This window comes from Pelmatolapia mariae, linkage group LG1 (assembly GCF_036321145.2).
Source record: "Pelmatolapia mariae isolate MD_Pm_ZW linkage group LG1, Pm_UMD_F_2, whole genome shotgun sequence".
Classification (NCBI taxonomy): domain Eukaryota; kingdom Metazoa; phylum Chordata; class Actinopteri; order Cichliformes; family Cichlidae; genus Pelmatolapia; species Pelmatolapia mariae.
Genome location: NC_086227.1, coordinates 34,795,195 through 34,809,789, shown reverse-complemented (window position 1 = coordinate 34,809,789; position 14,595 = coordinate 34,795,195). Strand labels below are relative to the sequence as shown.

Below are 14,595 nucleotides of genomic sequence, written 5' to 3'. Positions count from 1 at the left end.
ATCAATCTGCAGTCCTGTAGGTTCAGTTGTGTAGCATAGTCAGGATCAAGGGTTCCTGTGGCTACTAGTTGTTCCCACGCAGAGCCGTTTCTGTGCTGTGTACAAACATCAGTCTACTAATGAACATAAAAGCGCCTGCAGTGAGAATGAAGGTTTATTCATCTGCCAACAGTAGCAGCAGAGGACTGAGAAGCCTGTTCTCTGCTCATTAATAACACCCATCTGCAATTATTTCCCCAAAACGCTTTTTGTAAGGTCAGCTCAGAGCCAGAAAAGCTACACAACAAAACTCTTTATTAGCATAATTCAACACAAAAGCTTCCTCCTGTCGCAGTGCATTCTGGCACACAAAGATCACATCCTTCTGGCTTTCCGTGGGCGGCATCCATTGTGTGGCACGGGGGTGTTGTCAGTGATAGATACCACTTCCAGGCCTCCCATTGTCAGGCCTTTGATTGCAGACTGCAGAGCAGAGAAAAATGCATTCATTCATTAAGAAAGCTAATGGGAACAGATCAACATGTCTGCAGCTCCTTAAATTATCCTCATTATGACAAGTCTGGAAATAATTAGAGGACCACTTCTTCATGCTGTGACAGGTTTGCTGGTATTGACCGCCCACTCGCATATCGGCACAGAGCAGGGTCAGCGGAACAAAACACAAAACTAGTTTCATTTTCATCCTGTTATCCTGCAGTAAATTTTCCTTCTTCATACAAATGGTTCCTTGATTTTTTTTTATCCTTCTTCAAACAGTGCAGATAGGGTAACATAATAAACAGGTAACACAAATAAAAGACATTTTATTTTAAAATGAGATTAATGAAAAGGAAAAAGTCAATCTCGTGCACATTTAAACAAAATGCACTCGTACCATTAACTTTAACATGATGTCTTTGAAGGCTGCTGTACTAAAGGCTGCTCCTCCGATTGCAAAAAACAATAGATGGGTCCTGGTGAACTGTCAGTGTAGCATTTTTCTACTTGTGAAAATAACATCAGCAATTTCTCACCCCAATGAGAAAGCAGACAGATGGGAGCATACTGACCAAACAACCAATGTTTTCCCAGAGTACAGCCATCAGAGAATTTGCTTCAGATGTTAAGGATCTATGTAATGTTACAGTATGTTGGTAAAATTACATATAATATTAAGAAGTTTCAGTTTCACATGTTTGCCTGTCCAACCGTCTGAAAATAAGCCACTCTTTTCATTGGTTGTCTTATTGGGTTATGACTGTATGCTTGCCTTTAACAGAAATATGACAAATTTCGATACCAAACTAAAGTACGAGTACAAGTTTATCATCTACTAAGCCAAAACTATTTTTTAAATAGGCTGTTTTAATGAGGCTTCCATCCCTGTTAACTGTCTTCAGTCTGAAGACAGACCAAACAACAAGCTACAAAAATAATAACACTAATTAAAAATAAATCGTAGTTTTATCTGGAATAGTTTTAAAAATTTCTTTATAGAAACTACTCACCAAACGCCCAGGACCAAGACCTTTGACCACAACACGCACAAAGCTAACTCCTTTGGCTGTGGCTTTCTGTGCAGATGGACAGAAGAAAAATCTGAGATGAGTGGCATCCCTTTGACTCTGGTGTTCAGAAAAGTCCAATAAAGCCAACAAATGAAATCCTCTCCTGGTTCTGAGGCTAATAGATGTGATTAGTAATCTTGACTAAAAACACAGTTGAGGAGCTTTAGAGCTTTAGACACACCATTGCTCTGAGTCTATGGCTTTTTCTCTGCTTTGCCACTTCTAACATGTTCAGAATAAGCAGGTCTCCAATTAATGTCATTCACTAGAGTCTTAAGATCGACTTCAACAAACAGTAACTGCAGCTTTCATTACTTTGTGACAGTTTCGCGGCTTAGCAGCCATTACAAGAGAAAGTAACCAGAGGTATTCAACTGTTAGTTTTAGGTATGTATACAAAGAGGCTTAATTGACAAAGAGGTAAACAAGAATTATTCTTTAAGATTTCCACCCCTCAAAACCAGTAGAAAAGACTCTTAATAAAAGTGTACAGCTACTTTTAATTTTCAATTGTAGCAAAAACATTTAAAAACTGATGAGAGGAAAGTATAATTTAACTCTACTGAATATGGCAGCATTATAATAAAACTTAATTTATCAACTATGCTGATTACAACAAATGAAAAAGAAAATCTGACCATAACTTTGTTAGCCTGCAGCCTTTATAAAATCCTCAGAGAAGCCAGTTTGTTTCCAGCAAACATTTAATATTCATGAATTAAGTGTTGCTGCACAAAGTGGAGAAGCAGCAGATGCTGTAGTCTCTAATTTTAATTTAATTGGAACAATCTTCTGCAGGGATAACGAGGTGGCCCAGCGTTGTGTTGTATCGAACTCACCGCAGCAGCAGAGATGCCCGCAGTCTGAGCAGCGATCGGCGTCGACTTCTTGATATTTTTGAAACCTTCTGTTCCGCAGGATGTCCTCACCACGGACTGCCCTGCGCTGTCTGTTAGCTGGATGTGAGTGCTGGTAGAGAACACAGCGAGTTACTGGGTCGCAAACTGCCGGGCATTTTTACAGTGAGGACAAATCAGCAGTCGCGAACTCTAACTAATATGTGGCTTTTAGCAATGGCCACCATGACTGTTAACAGGAAATTGAAATCATAGCAGAACATCTGATTTCACTGAATTATGATAACAGATCCAAGCAACAATTTTCCCTCTGAAAGCAGGTTTCATGGTTACTTAATAAAATCAGAACACTACGGCAAATGGGTCTGAAATTACAAAGAGGAAAGACTAAAATAATGAAAGTGCTGACTGAATCTTGAATATTCTTTAAGAGATATTTTCTGACACTTACATTGCAACAAAGACAATTTGCTCCTGTCAAAATATGACTATTAAAAAGCCAAATGTAAGAGTTTGCTTTCACTTACTTGTTGTATGTGGCTTTAATGTGAACAATTGGTAAGTCTTCAAACTTCTTCCCACCCCATCCCAGTGCGCTGTCATGTCCAGGCAGTGGAGGTAAATAGCTGTAGGATTAAAACAAAGATTAGCCATTAATCATAATACTGCAGCAGGCTGTGCTTCTATTTAATGGAGCTTAGTCTGCTGACAGTAGACAGTGAAACATGATGCTGACAGGTGTTAAATTAAAGAGAAAACATGAATAAATGAATGAAGACAAGCATCCTTTCACATCAATCCACCACATGATAAAGGTAAGCAATACAGTCATGCTCTGGGACATGTATGAAAAACCCTGTTAATTTGGGGTTTGTATTAAGATGGTGGAAGGAAAAGATTAAGTACACATCACTGAAGCTTCAGTCATAAAGACTGCTCAAGCAGACAATGAACATTTAAATCTACGTGAAAGCCATCAGTAAACAGTGTTGGAAATTGTGGTTGACAGGGCGCAGATTTGATGACTGTGGTGCACATGTGTTAGGAATAACAATGAGAAAGGAAAATAAAAAAATAAAGACAACTTTTTTATGTGACTGGAAATGTCAATACAGGCCACATTAGCAAGAACAAGCAGCTGATATTTTTTTTTAGTGCTGCAGGAGATAAAGTAGTAGTGAATGCATTAAAAAAATGAAACAAAAACATACCACTGAACCTCCTAATAGATGCAGCTATGAAAATCCTAGGTAACATCCTTCTCAATTTGTTGTGTTCATAAGATTTTCAGAAAACTTGACCTTTGACCTTGATTTGGACCTTAGCCACTATGCCTATGGTATCAGTTTGAAATTTCTAGGTGACTTTCTTTTTGAATTATGACATTCACAAACAACACCCAATCAGCCTCTTACAGCTGTGCCCCCTCCATCCCCCGCTATACATGATTTGTGCCAATTCGTCCGTACCCCATTAGCAGTAAGTTTAGGTTCTTATTTTGATGTCAAATATTCAAACTGAAAAATTATTTCATATATCTATAATATATTACTGAGTATTCAAAATAGATTGTGACATTTTACTAGTCACAATCTATTTTGTGACACTGGGATATTAAATTAAAGATAAAACCTGAACTGCTGACTGCTGAACAGTGAGGACATCCAGGGGGGCTTTGTTATATTATCACGATTTGATTTAACTCTCCTTTTGCTCAGATTGTCAAATTACAGACCCCGGAAAACAGTGTGACACACACACAAAAAAACTCAAAAAACATCGAAACTGATTTTATATTTTATAACCAACTAACAAAATAACTTTCAAATGGCAGTTTCCATTAAGTGACAGGTGAGGAATGTCTCCCTCTCATTTTTTCCTCTTTCATTTGCCAAACCAATTTCCAACTGGCCCCATTCCATTAACATATTCACCTTACACGTGAAAGCTCCCCAGTTCAATTCCATGAGGAGACGCATGTTGTGCTGCAGGAGACCAAAAGTTTGCATAAATGGCAGGGTTGTGTCATAAAGGGCATCCAGCATAAAAATCTGTGCCAAATCAAATATGTGGATCCATCTGCCGTAGCGACTCCTTGGGAAATAAGGGAGCAGCTGAATGTACCATTTGCTAAACAAACTTCCATTTGTTTACTTCATTTTGGAAGTACTTTAGCAAGGATACCCAGCTGAATTTCGGAGAGACTAAAAGCCACAGCAGCATAAGGGGAAGGAGTGAGTGTGACTACTGTACTATTTGCTACCAATTACATTTAAATTTTTTTTTACATATATAGCGAGACCAAGAGTGCATTCCATCAATTCAACTGGAGATCCAGAGGCCATAGCACAATGCCAAAAAGTGAACAGTACAGACACAATGATATATATATATATATATATATATATATATATATATATATATATATATATATATATATATATATATATATATATATCTATCTATCTATCTATCTATCTATCTATCTATATATATATATATATATATATATATGTGTGTATGTATGTGTGGGTATAGATAGATACATACTCTCATACATACATACAAATGGGTTCAATACCAAAAATTTCAGAAAATAATATTGTGGTCAGTTATTTAATGTATACTTTATTGATCCCCGTGGGGAAATTCCTCTGTGCATTTAACCCATTCACTCTGTGAAGCAGTGGGCAGCCAGTGGGCGCCCGGGGAGCGGTGTGTAGGGACGGTACCTTGCTCAGGGGTACCCCTGAGGGCTACCTGGATGGGCCACCTGGAGACAGAGTTACTGCAAATCAGTATATAAACTTCTTTCCATCCTAATGGTACCAGTTTCTTCCAGGATGTCAAAATGCCCCATCCACAATATATTTTGCAGTCAACCCAGACGCCTGTGAACTTTTCTGGCGTTCTTCGTTGCTCTCAAATAAACTAATTGCGCAATATCTTTCTGGAAAATGATGGTGCATCCCTCCAGAAGAGTTCAAGAAGCGCGTTGGGGCGGTTTGAGCTGTACATTTTGGCACACCTTGCTAAGACTTTATGTTGTTTCATTTCATTTGCATGTACATTTGTGCCTGACCTGAAGTCCTTCGCAGTCTCTGCGCTGGAGGATGCTTCTTTCTCCTGATGCCTGATAGCACTGCTGCATATTGTCCGCTGCAACGCTCTGCTTCCACATCTGTACACACGCAATTTAATTAGCAACAACTTTATGAACCTGTCATATTAAACATAATCTGCTATTGATATTTTAATCATAATTATAAAGGTGTCATCTAAAATAATATTTGTTATCCAAATGCTACAGCCTAGAACTAGCCGTCAGCTAACATAAATGCTAAGAAAACATAGCCATAAAGCACTTACAGAGAGGCCGTATTTCCGTACAGAGGGGCAGACAACTGTCGACATACGGTACTCAGTGAGCTAAACAATATACAGCTAAATTTATTCATGTTCCACACACTTATAAAAAATCTTGCAGCCAGACGTTAAATAATTTTACACACAACAAACGTGACATTGAAGGAGCAATCCAGACCAGACCAGTAACACCCCCGGAGGTGTGCGGGGGTGGCGTCACGTTCAAAAAAATAATATATGTAGAAGCTTCACTTATACATTGCTTATAAACCGTTTTCATTTAATTAAAATATAATGATAATATTTTAATATGGCTGTATAAGTGGCGTGTTATTGTTTTTTTAAATATATTAATTTCATTTCACACCCACAGTTATGGGTAAATAGATCGTCCGTTTTCCCGCATAGAATTGTGGGTCGAGAACGGAAATGGTGCTTTCAAGTACTTAAAAAACCCTCGATATTATGCCATTTTGTGTTTAATAAAAACGTATCTTCGTCAACAAAACATTGTAGCGTTTTACTTAAAAACAATAAATAATATAATTGCTCTATAAACTACTATCCGCAGAGAAATTACGTAAAGAATCCTACTTCCATTTTGTTTTAATTTGCATTTTCTAATGTTAGGATTTATTTATTATTTTTTTGCTTGTACGTTGAATGCAACAGAAAAAGATGGCTGCGCCCTGTGGAAGAATGGCAAGTCGGCCTCTCCTACAGTTTATGTCTCGTTTCAGCAGATCTCCCGTCGGAAACACGGGCTTCCGTCAGTTTTCCAGCGCTACTATTTGCCGTGCGGCTTTTCAGATCAATGAAGCGGCGGAAAGAGCGAATTCACCGTGGACTCTGATGGCAGCGGTGTGTCTGCAAAGGCTGCCGGTCATCTCAGCGGACTGCATCCCTATCGAGCAACAGTTCAAACAGATGCTTCACCAGGTGAGTCTTCGTATCATGGAAGGGCTGAAGACTATGAGTGAAAAGAATAAACTGTTTTTGTTTTGTTTTTCTTAGCGTTCACATTTGAAAAGAAAACACACATTTTGGTTCTAGGCAGAAATATATGATGCTTGGGGGATGTTACAATTTATATTTCACAGCTATCACTATATCAAGGCTAGCAGTGAGAATATAGAATCCAGTGATTTTGTGATACACGATGCAGTGCAAGACAGTCCTCCAAGATGAAAACTGGGCTGTCCCAACAAAATATTTATATAAATATGTTTGTGGATATCAGAAAATAAGTATTTGGAGAAGAGAGTGCAGGCAGGGTGGATTGGATGGAGACGAGTGTCAGGGGTGATTTATAAGAAGTTAGCAGCAAGAGTGAAAGGTAAGGTGAGACCTGATATGATGTATGTTTTGGAGGTGGTGGATTTTCATTGGGATTGAACAGGATGGACAAGATTAGAAATGAATACATCAGAGGGACAGCTCAGGCTGAGGAGTTTGGAGGCAAAAGATAGAAAGGTAAGGTGGGGATGGTTTAGCCATTTTCAGAGGAGGAATAGTGGGTACTATGGGCAAAGGATTTTGACGACGGAGCTGGCAGGCAGGAGGGAAAGAGGAAGAACTCAGAGGAGGTTCATGAATGTAGTGAAAGAGGACAGCCATATAGATGGCTGGTGTGACAGAGGAGGCTGCAAGGGATCGGGTGAGATGGGAGCTGATGATCCATTGTGGCAACCCCTGAAGGCAGCAGCTGAAAGAAAAAAAATAAAAGTATTGGATAAATTGGATGAGGAAAAGAAAATGGATGTATGGATATTAAAATCTGAAAAATGGTCAGGCCACTCACTCACATGTTATTTGGCATTTTGAAAACTGAGGCAATATTTGAACATGAGTATCTCAAAAACTATTAAAGGTAAAAGCCTGAAGTTTTCATTTTATATCCGGACTCTGTGCAGGCCAGTCAAGTTCTTCCACACCAGCCATATTCTTCTATGTCTTTATGGACCTTGCTTTGTGTACTGGTGCACAGTCATGTTGGAACAGTAAGTGGGCATCCCCAAATTGTTGCTACAAAGTTGGGAGTGTGAAATTGCCCAAAATATCTTGGTATGCTGAAGTCAAGGCCCACACCATAATCGCCCAAACTGTACACTTGGCACAATGCAGTCAGACGAATACCATTCTCTTGTCAGCGGACAAACATATCACACTAACACGCTTCACTGAGCTCCTAAGAACGACCTGTTCTTTTACAAATGTTAGTAGAAGCAGTCTGCATGCCTAAGTGCTTTATTTTCGGTCAAACAGAAAATTTTATGATTTGAGATGGAATGATCCACCAACCAGTTTATAACCACCAATTAACCTAACATCCATGTCTTTGGATTATGAGAGGAAGCTGGAAAGAACCCAAACATGGATATGGAGAACATGCAAATTCCATGCAGAACATCCCCAGCTGGGCGGTAGATTCTTCTCTGCTGTGCGGCAAAAGCACTAAACACTGCAGTGTGCTCCCCATTTTTTTGTCATAAAAATATTTTAGCACATTTTATTCACTCTATTGTGGCACTTGAGGTGGCAAGAATCGTCACCGTTATGTTTCGTCAGTATTGAAGTCATTATTATTTAACAGAATTACTCATAGATTTATATATATATATATAACATAACATATATAACACGTATGTTTATTTAAGTGTTCTTTCTGGAATTATAACTGATAACTAATATTCAGATCTGCCACAGTTGTGTGAATTAATTGAAATGTATGCACAAAGCAAGAAAATTATTGCAGAACACGGTGGTATTCATTTTTATCTCTATTATCTTGCTGTAATAATTGTTGGAGGCCAAATTATATCTAGACAAATCAAAGAGCTGCACAGCTCTCATTTAAAAAAAGTTATATGTCAAGTATAGACTTAAAACAGAGGCAATGGCAAAGTTTTAAGCAGAAGTAATGTAACTTGTTAATCAGTGGTTAATCAGTTCAAACCAACTCAAGAAGTCCTGACCTCAAAATTCTTCTCACTTTGTTTGCTGTCAAATGCATGAGGAAGCAGAGATGCAGATGGAGGTTTACTGTGTGGTGTTGTGTGCTGTCTGAATAACAGATGGTTTTATAAAGAAATGTTGGAAAAAATGTTCAGAGTAGTCTAAAGCCTCAACCTTTGGGCTGCTGAGATTATTTTAACTCAGATTTACTTCATTATTTCAAACTTTGGCCAAATTTGATGTGAACCTTCAGCTTTGTAATATTATATACACGCACCAGGCAGTTTACTTTACTGGTACTCTTTTTTCCCTTCGGAGCTGCTTAAATTCTTTGTGGCAGCAAAGGTGCTTTATTCCAAAATTCCTCTACATCCCTGAGGTGCTGTATTGGATTGATGTCTGGTGACTGTGCAGGTCATTTGAGTAAAGAAAATTCATTGTGAAGTTCAAGAAACAAGGTTGAGATGATTTGAGCTTTGTGATGGTGTGTTATCCTGCTGGAAGCACCCATCAGAAGATGGCTATATTGTTGTTATAATGGGATGGATGTGGTCAGCAGCAATGCTCAAAAACAATGCTCCCACACTATTGCACCACGACTATGAACCTGAACTGCTGATTCAAAGCTGCATGGATCCATATTTGATGTTGTGTTTGCCAAATTTTGACCCTGCAATCCAAATGTTGCATTTTTGAAGACCAGGCAATTTTGGTGAGCATGTGCAAATTGTAGCTTCAGTTTGTTGTTGTTAGCTGACAGAAGTGACACCCTGTGTGGTCCTTTGCTGCTGTAGCTCTGCTTCATACTTTTGTTGTAACAAACATTTGTTCAAGTTATAGTTGCCTTGAAGAAGTCTTTTTGTACGTCCATGAAACAGGAAAAGTTGGTAAATTATAGCTAAATCCCCATGTCTTTAAAAAGTACTAATTTCTGTTGTAAAATATCAATTCTGAATAATGAAAAAAAAAGTTGAATTTTTCAGCTCTAGTATAATGTTCATCTGGGGTTTGGGGATGGTTAAAGGGTTGCTCGCCACAGTGACAACATGAGACTCGGCAGCAATGCCCAGACTGAAAGATGTCCTTTTGAGACACAGGCCTCTTCTGGATTCTTTCAGATCGAGCTGGAAAAGAGCGTTCTGTCGGACCACGAGCTGCGCCTGCTGGAAGATGCAGAGAGGATGAGTCGTAAGCAGGCGGACGACTACGATTCAGATGAAGAGGACAGCCACGGGGACCAGGAGATAATGATGGCTCAGGACTTGGAAGACATCTGGGAGCAGAAAATGAAGAGCTTTCAACCAGCGCTAAGGGTCAGAGGTCAGTTTAGGCAGTGTATGATCAGTAAAGGAGTAGACCAGCATGCACACAGTATGAAAATATACTCAAGCACTGCAAATGCGCCTGATGAAATGTCTATAATTTAATGTGATGTATTGTAGTATTCAGCCTTTAGTGGTGCTCCAATCATTAATCAAGTAAAACAGAATGAGAATGAAAATTAGATTATCTGAAGGAGTCTCACAGAGCTGGATTTAAATGAAATTACCAGAGAGCGAATAGCCTTTAATGTATTTTTTGATATTCAGAAAATCTATTTGCTCCGGAATTCTAAATTAGCATTTTGCTCCCTGTGACATTTGAAAAGTTAGTGTGAGTTTTGCAGACAATGACAGAGCTGTTGTGAAGCTGCTGACTGCCTCCTGTCTCTGGTTTAGCTGATGTAGATAAGGACTTGACCTCAGCAGAGCGCTGCTTGGCCGACTCCCTGGTTCTTCTGGCCGAGCAGGAAGTGGGTGATGAGAAGCTCTGGCTGCTGCCTCAGACTCGGTGGCAGGAGGGGGAAACGCTGCGACAGACGGCTGAGAGAGCTCTCACCTCCCTGCCAGGTAACTTAAGTTTTCAGGCTGCTAAGCACCAGAATTATTTAACAAATTTAGTTTCCTAACAGCTTCTTATGGATTTTATAAATTAATTCAGGTGTACTTCAAACTTGAATGGGTCTGTGACTACTTTTTTTTTTTTGATTAATCTGCCCTTATTTTCCTGATTAAATCATTTTTCTCTAAACTGTAATTAGTGCTGGTTTAAATCAGAGAATTACTAAGGCATCAGCACTACGAACACAGTGTTAGTAGATAAATTTCCCATTAATAAACGAGGATGTAAACTGCGGTTAATTCCCTTCATATTTGATGCTTTATGATGGAAAATACTTTATTTTCATGATTTTTGGAAAGCCTTCATATTTTGGCTAATTGCAGCCCACTTTAATATGAAATGAATTGTAAATTCTAAATATCTGAACAAATAGTACTTATTTTAACCCCCAAATATTTTCAGATTTTGTACAGCCTAATCAAACTACACTAATTATACATAGAGCATGTCCCAGTACCCACATCCTGTCTAATTCATTATTTCTTGTTCAGTTTTCTGGGATTTGAAACATTTGTCTCTTTAGTAGTATTCTCATGTTAAGAAGGATGAAAAGAATTTTTAGATCATATTTTATTCAAAAAATGCTGTGAACAAGGCTTTGCCCCATTTCTGATTTCAAGGTCAAAGCCTTAATTATGCCAAAGCTGATTTTACTCTGGACTTTGACTAGACTGCTCTAAAACCTTTATTTTTTTGAGGCATTTAGAGGTGGACCTGCTGAAGTGTTCCCAATCACTGTGCTGCTGCATAATCCAAGTGGGGCTGAGCTTCATGGCATAAACTGATGGTCGAACGTTCTCTGGAATTTCTGGCAGAGAGCAGAATTCATGGTTGCATCAGTTTCAGCAAGTCTTCCACAGACCCATCATACTGCTACCACCATGTTTGTTGATATGTCATTTTTATGAAATGCATTTCACGACATAGCAATGGGATGCAAACCTTTCAAAAAGTTCAACTTTTGTCTCATCAGTCCAGGGAGTATTTTCCCAAAAGTCTTGGGGTTCAACAATGGGGTTTATTTTTTGGCAAATGTGAGACGAGCCTTTGTGGGGTTTTTCTGGTCAGCAGTGGTTTTCTCCTTGGAACTCTCCCATGAATGACATTTTTCCCCAGTCTCTTTCTTGTTGTTAAATAATCAATTCTGACCTTAATTGAGGCAAGTGAGGCCTGCAGATCTTTAGATGTTGTTCTGGTTTCTTTTGTGATCTTGTGGATGAATCCTGGGAAGGTTCACCATTGTTCTAGGGTTTCTCCATTTGTGGATAATGGCACTCACAGTGGTTCACTGCAGTCCTAATGTCTCAGACATGGGTTTGTAAGATTTTATAGACTGATGACTTTGTCAGGAAGGAGGCACATACTTTTTCATAGCATTGTACATGGGTATTAAGACAGATCCAGTCTTTGGACAGCCTTATGTAGCAAGTGAAGCAAAAACAAATTAATCTGCTGATATTTGTTAAATATGTTTTTATCAGCTAAGAACTTCCCACATTTAAACAAGTACCCCAAAGTGCAAGTGTGTGTTGGATATTTAAGCACATTTTAAAATAAGTGTTAAGGGCAGGATTTGAGGTACTGTTAATATCCAAAATTATTGTCCACATGCTTCATTTGCTGCATTCTTACTGTATTAGCATCCTGATCTCTTTTGTTATAATGATCCAGCTTTATCCTAAGGATCTTTAAAGTCTGATGTGATCATTCATAAATTCATTATCCACAACAAGAGGTTTACTGTAAATCCCCTCTGAAACCCGTCTCCGACAACTCATTTGCATACACCTCGTAGAGCAGTGCTTGGCCCCGAGCTGTCATCTCCGCTAAGACGTCCACTGATCTCAGCCGTAGATTAGAGCCTGTTTCGGAAATAATAAGCAGACGATTTAACCAAAGTTAGGGGTGAGAGGTGAAAGCTGATGACTAATGGCAGAAATATTCCCAGTCACCCAGTAATGAGCCCTCACATTAAATATATTAACTGTCTGATTCTCAACTTGTTTCCAAGCTTTAAAGCATTTAAATAAGAGTCCACAGACTGACTGTACTAAACCATTTCACAACATTTCTCAAGCTATTAATGTGTCAGCTCCATCAATCACTTCCTAAGCCATTCCCCTGACAATAACATTTGGTAGAGGATTTTATTTAAGGTGTCTTAGAGGAGCAGAAGTTGATCCATTTTTAATATAGCTGGACTCGGTGAGAATCTCTAACATGGCCGTGTTGTGCCTCACTCTGCACATTGAGCCAGCAGGGACCGTGGGGATTTACACGACATGACATTAGATTAAAAAGTGGGTTGTTGTCGCAGCACAGAAGAGAAACAGAATATGAGGGTGATGTAACACTTTAATTAGAGGAGTCAAACACTGATGATCAACAGGAATGCGACAACATAAAGCGGCACCATTAGAAAGTGTTAAAAGCTGCATAAAGGTTAGCAACATCTGCACTTTTGTTTCCATCTGTATGAACTCACAGCCTGTTTTCCTACCTGCAGCAGCTGGTTTCAAGGCGACTTTCCTTGGCAACGCCCCCTGCGGAGTGTACAAGTACAAACTGCCCAAAGCCATTCGGACGGAGAACTCAATCGGGACAAAAGTATTCTTCTTCAAAGCCGTCCTGGCAGATGGTGCCCCTCCCAAAACCAAAAAAGCTCCTTTTCTGTGGGTGAAGAAGAGTGAACTGCAGAAATACCTCAAACCAGCGTACATGATGAAGGTCGAACGCTTCATCCTAGACTTGTGACACTTAAAGTTATACAGGAACACTGACTTACATTTATGAGCCCCAGAAAGTTACCTTTATTGCTTATCTGTCATCTTGTATATCAAAATATCTTGTGACATGTCTGTATATTTCATTCTACAAATAAAGTGTTTTCTCACACCTGAACCAAAGTAATATCTACTTGACTGTAATGTTGTCCTGAGACTGTGTGATATTTTTGTCTGTTAGGAGTATCTGCCTGGGACAAGTTTCAAGAAGTTTAGGGTAGATGTTACTTAAGTTAATTTTCACTAGATATACTACCTGATCAGGAATGTCATGGGAATGGAGGTGCTAGGTGGCAATTTACTGGAAAAGTAATGTAAATTTACCCGCATGGAAACTGACGCTATGTGTATGATATTGGCTGTCTTCATGGTTCACCTCGCTGCACACTAGCATCATCTGTGGGTTGTCAGTGCCTACAGTGCCTATACATCATGCCATCACCAAGAATTTTTTTTTCTTGTATTGGTCATTCTCACAAAAGTAAATCATGTACGCCCCAGACAAATCTGAATGTGTTTTCTGTCGGAACATGGTGAGATGTCCCGGATGCAGTATTTGAGATGAATCTAATATGGTTGTCTTGCAATCACCAGTTATCTTCCAAACCCAAACTGTCACTAGTACTCATCTGGATTGGCTCATTTTGTGCTCAAAGAAATGCTCTTAAGAACGGACCTAAACATAGACCAATGAGATGAAAATATCCTTTTCTTGGTTTGATTCCTGCCCTACAGATCACAACCTTCTAACCATCCCTCTAAGTAATACTATGAAATCAAGGCAAAAATGAAACTTAGGGGAAAAAAACAATCAAAAAAGCTCGAAAGTAACACCTGAAAGCAACTTTCAAAACAAAGTGCAATTCTTAAATGCTGATGCAAGTATTAAAATGAGGGCTATGATCTACCCACAGTGTCCTCCCTTAAGTACTATATTAGCCAATAGTAGGCCTCCAGAGATGATGTGTCATATCATTTATCACAGCTTGATAGCCTACACAGCTACAGACTGTCCTAATTAAGATTGCCCGTCATTCAATATGAAGAAGAGGATAGACACGGATTTCGTGGGTGCTGCAGGGAATATTTAGAGGCCAAACATTTGTCTAATAAATAAGCATGAATGCAGTAGAAGACTTAGTAGAA

The 14,595-nt window shown here is 39.0% G+C and overlaps 2 protein-coding genes across 3 annotated transcripts; one reads left to right on the top strand and one right to left on the bottom strand.

Annotated features, from left to right (window-relative positions):
- Positions 1-141: 141 nt before the first annotated feature.
- Positions 142-5,948, bottom strand: mrps11 (mitochondrial ribosomal protein S11). The gene is made up of 6 exons (XM_063468351.1): positions 5,774-5,948; positions 5,487-5,585; positions 2,932-3,030; positions 2,387-2,516; positions 1,488-1,553; positions 142-462 (listed from the first exon to the last, which is right to left on the bottom strand). The coding sequence occupies exons 1-6, from the start codon at positions 5,860-5,862 to the stop codon at positions 355-357; spliced, it is 591 nt and encodes a 196-aa protein (XP_063324421.1). The 5' UTR covers positions 5,863-5,948; the 3' UTR covers positions 142-354.
- A 463-nt stretch (positions 5,949-6,411) lies between these two features.
- On the top strand, positions 6,412-13,917 carry mrpl46 (mitochondrial ribosomal protein L46). Of its 2 annotated transcripts, none has more exons than XM_063468274.1 (4): positions 6,412-6,709; positions 9,844-10,045; positions 10,444-10,614; positions 13,176-13,917. In XM_063468274.1, the coding sequence occupies exons 1-4, from the start codon at positions 6,434-6,436 to the stop codon at positions 13,418-13,420; spliced, it is 894 nt and encodes a 297-aa protein (XP_063324344.1). In that variant the 5' UTR covers positions 6,412-6,433; the 3' UTR covers positions 13,421-13,917. The 2 variants fall into 2 exon arrangements, with proteins under 2 accessions (XP_063324344.1, XP_063324297.1); XM_063468227.1 differs by having other exon boundaries at positions 6,415-6,709; positions 13,173-13,914.
- The last annotated feature ends 678 nt before the right edge of the window (positions 13,918-14,595 follow it).

Excerpts from the sequence above, each read along its gene's own strand:
- mrps11 (XM_063468351.1), bottom strand. The coding sequence starts at position 5,862 with ATGAATAAATTTAGCTGTATATTGTTTAGCTCACTGAGTACCGTATGT. Across the intron at positions 5,586-5,773 it reads TACGGAAATACGGCCTCTCT|ATGTGGAAGCAGAGCGTTGC; the intron begins GTAAGTGCTTTA and ends GCGTGTGTACAG. Across the intron at positions 3,031-5,486 it reads GAGACTGCGAAGGACTTCAG|CTATTTACCTCCACTGCCTG; the intron begins GTCAGGCACAAA and ends TTAATCCTACAG.
- mrpl46 (XM_063468227.1), top strand. The coding sequence starts at position 6,434 with ATGCAACAGAAAAAGATGGCTGCGCCCTGTGGAAGAATGGCAAGTCGG. Across the intron at positions 6,710-9,843 it reads TCAAACAGATGCTTCACCAG|ATCGAGCTGGAAAAGAGCGT; the intron begins GTGAGTCTTCGT and ends GGATTCTTTCAG. Across the intron at positions 10,046-10,443 it reads ACCAGCGCTAAGGGTCAGAG|CTGATGTAGATAAGGACTTG; the intron begins GTCAGTTTAGGC and ends TCTCTGGTTTAG.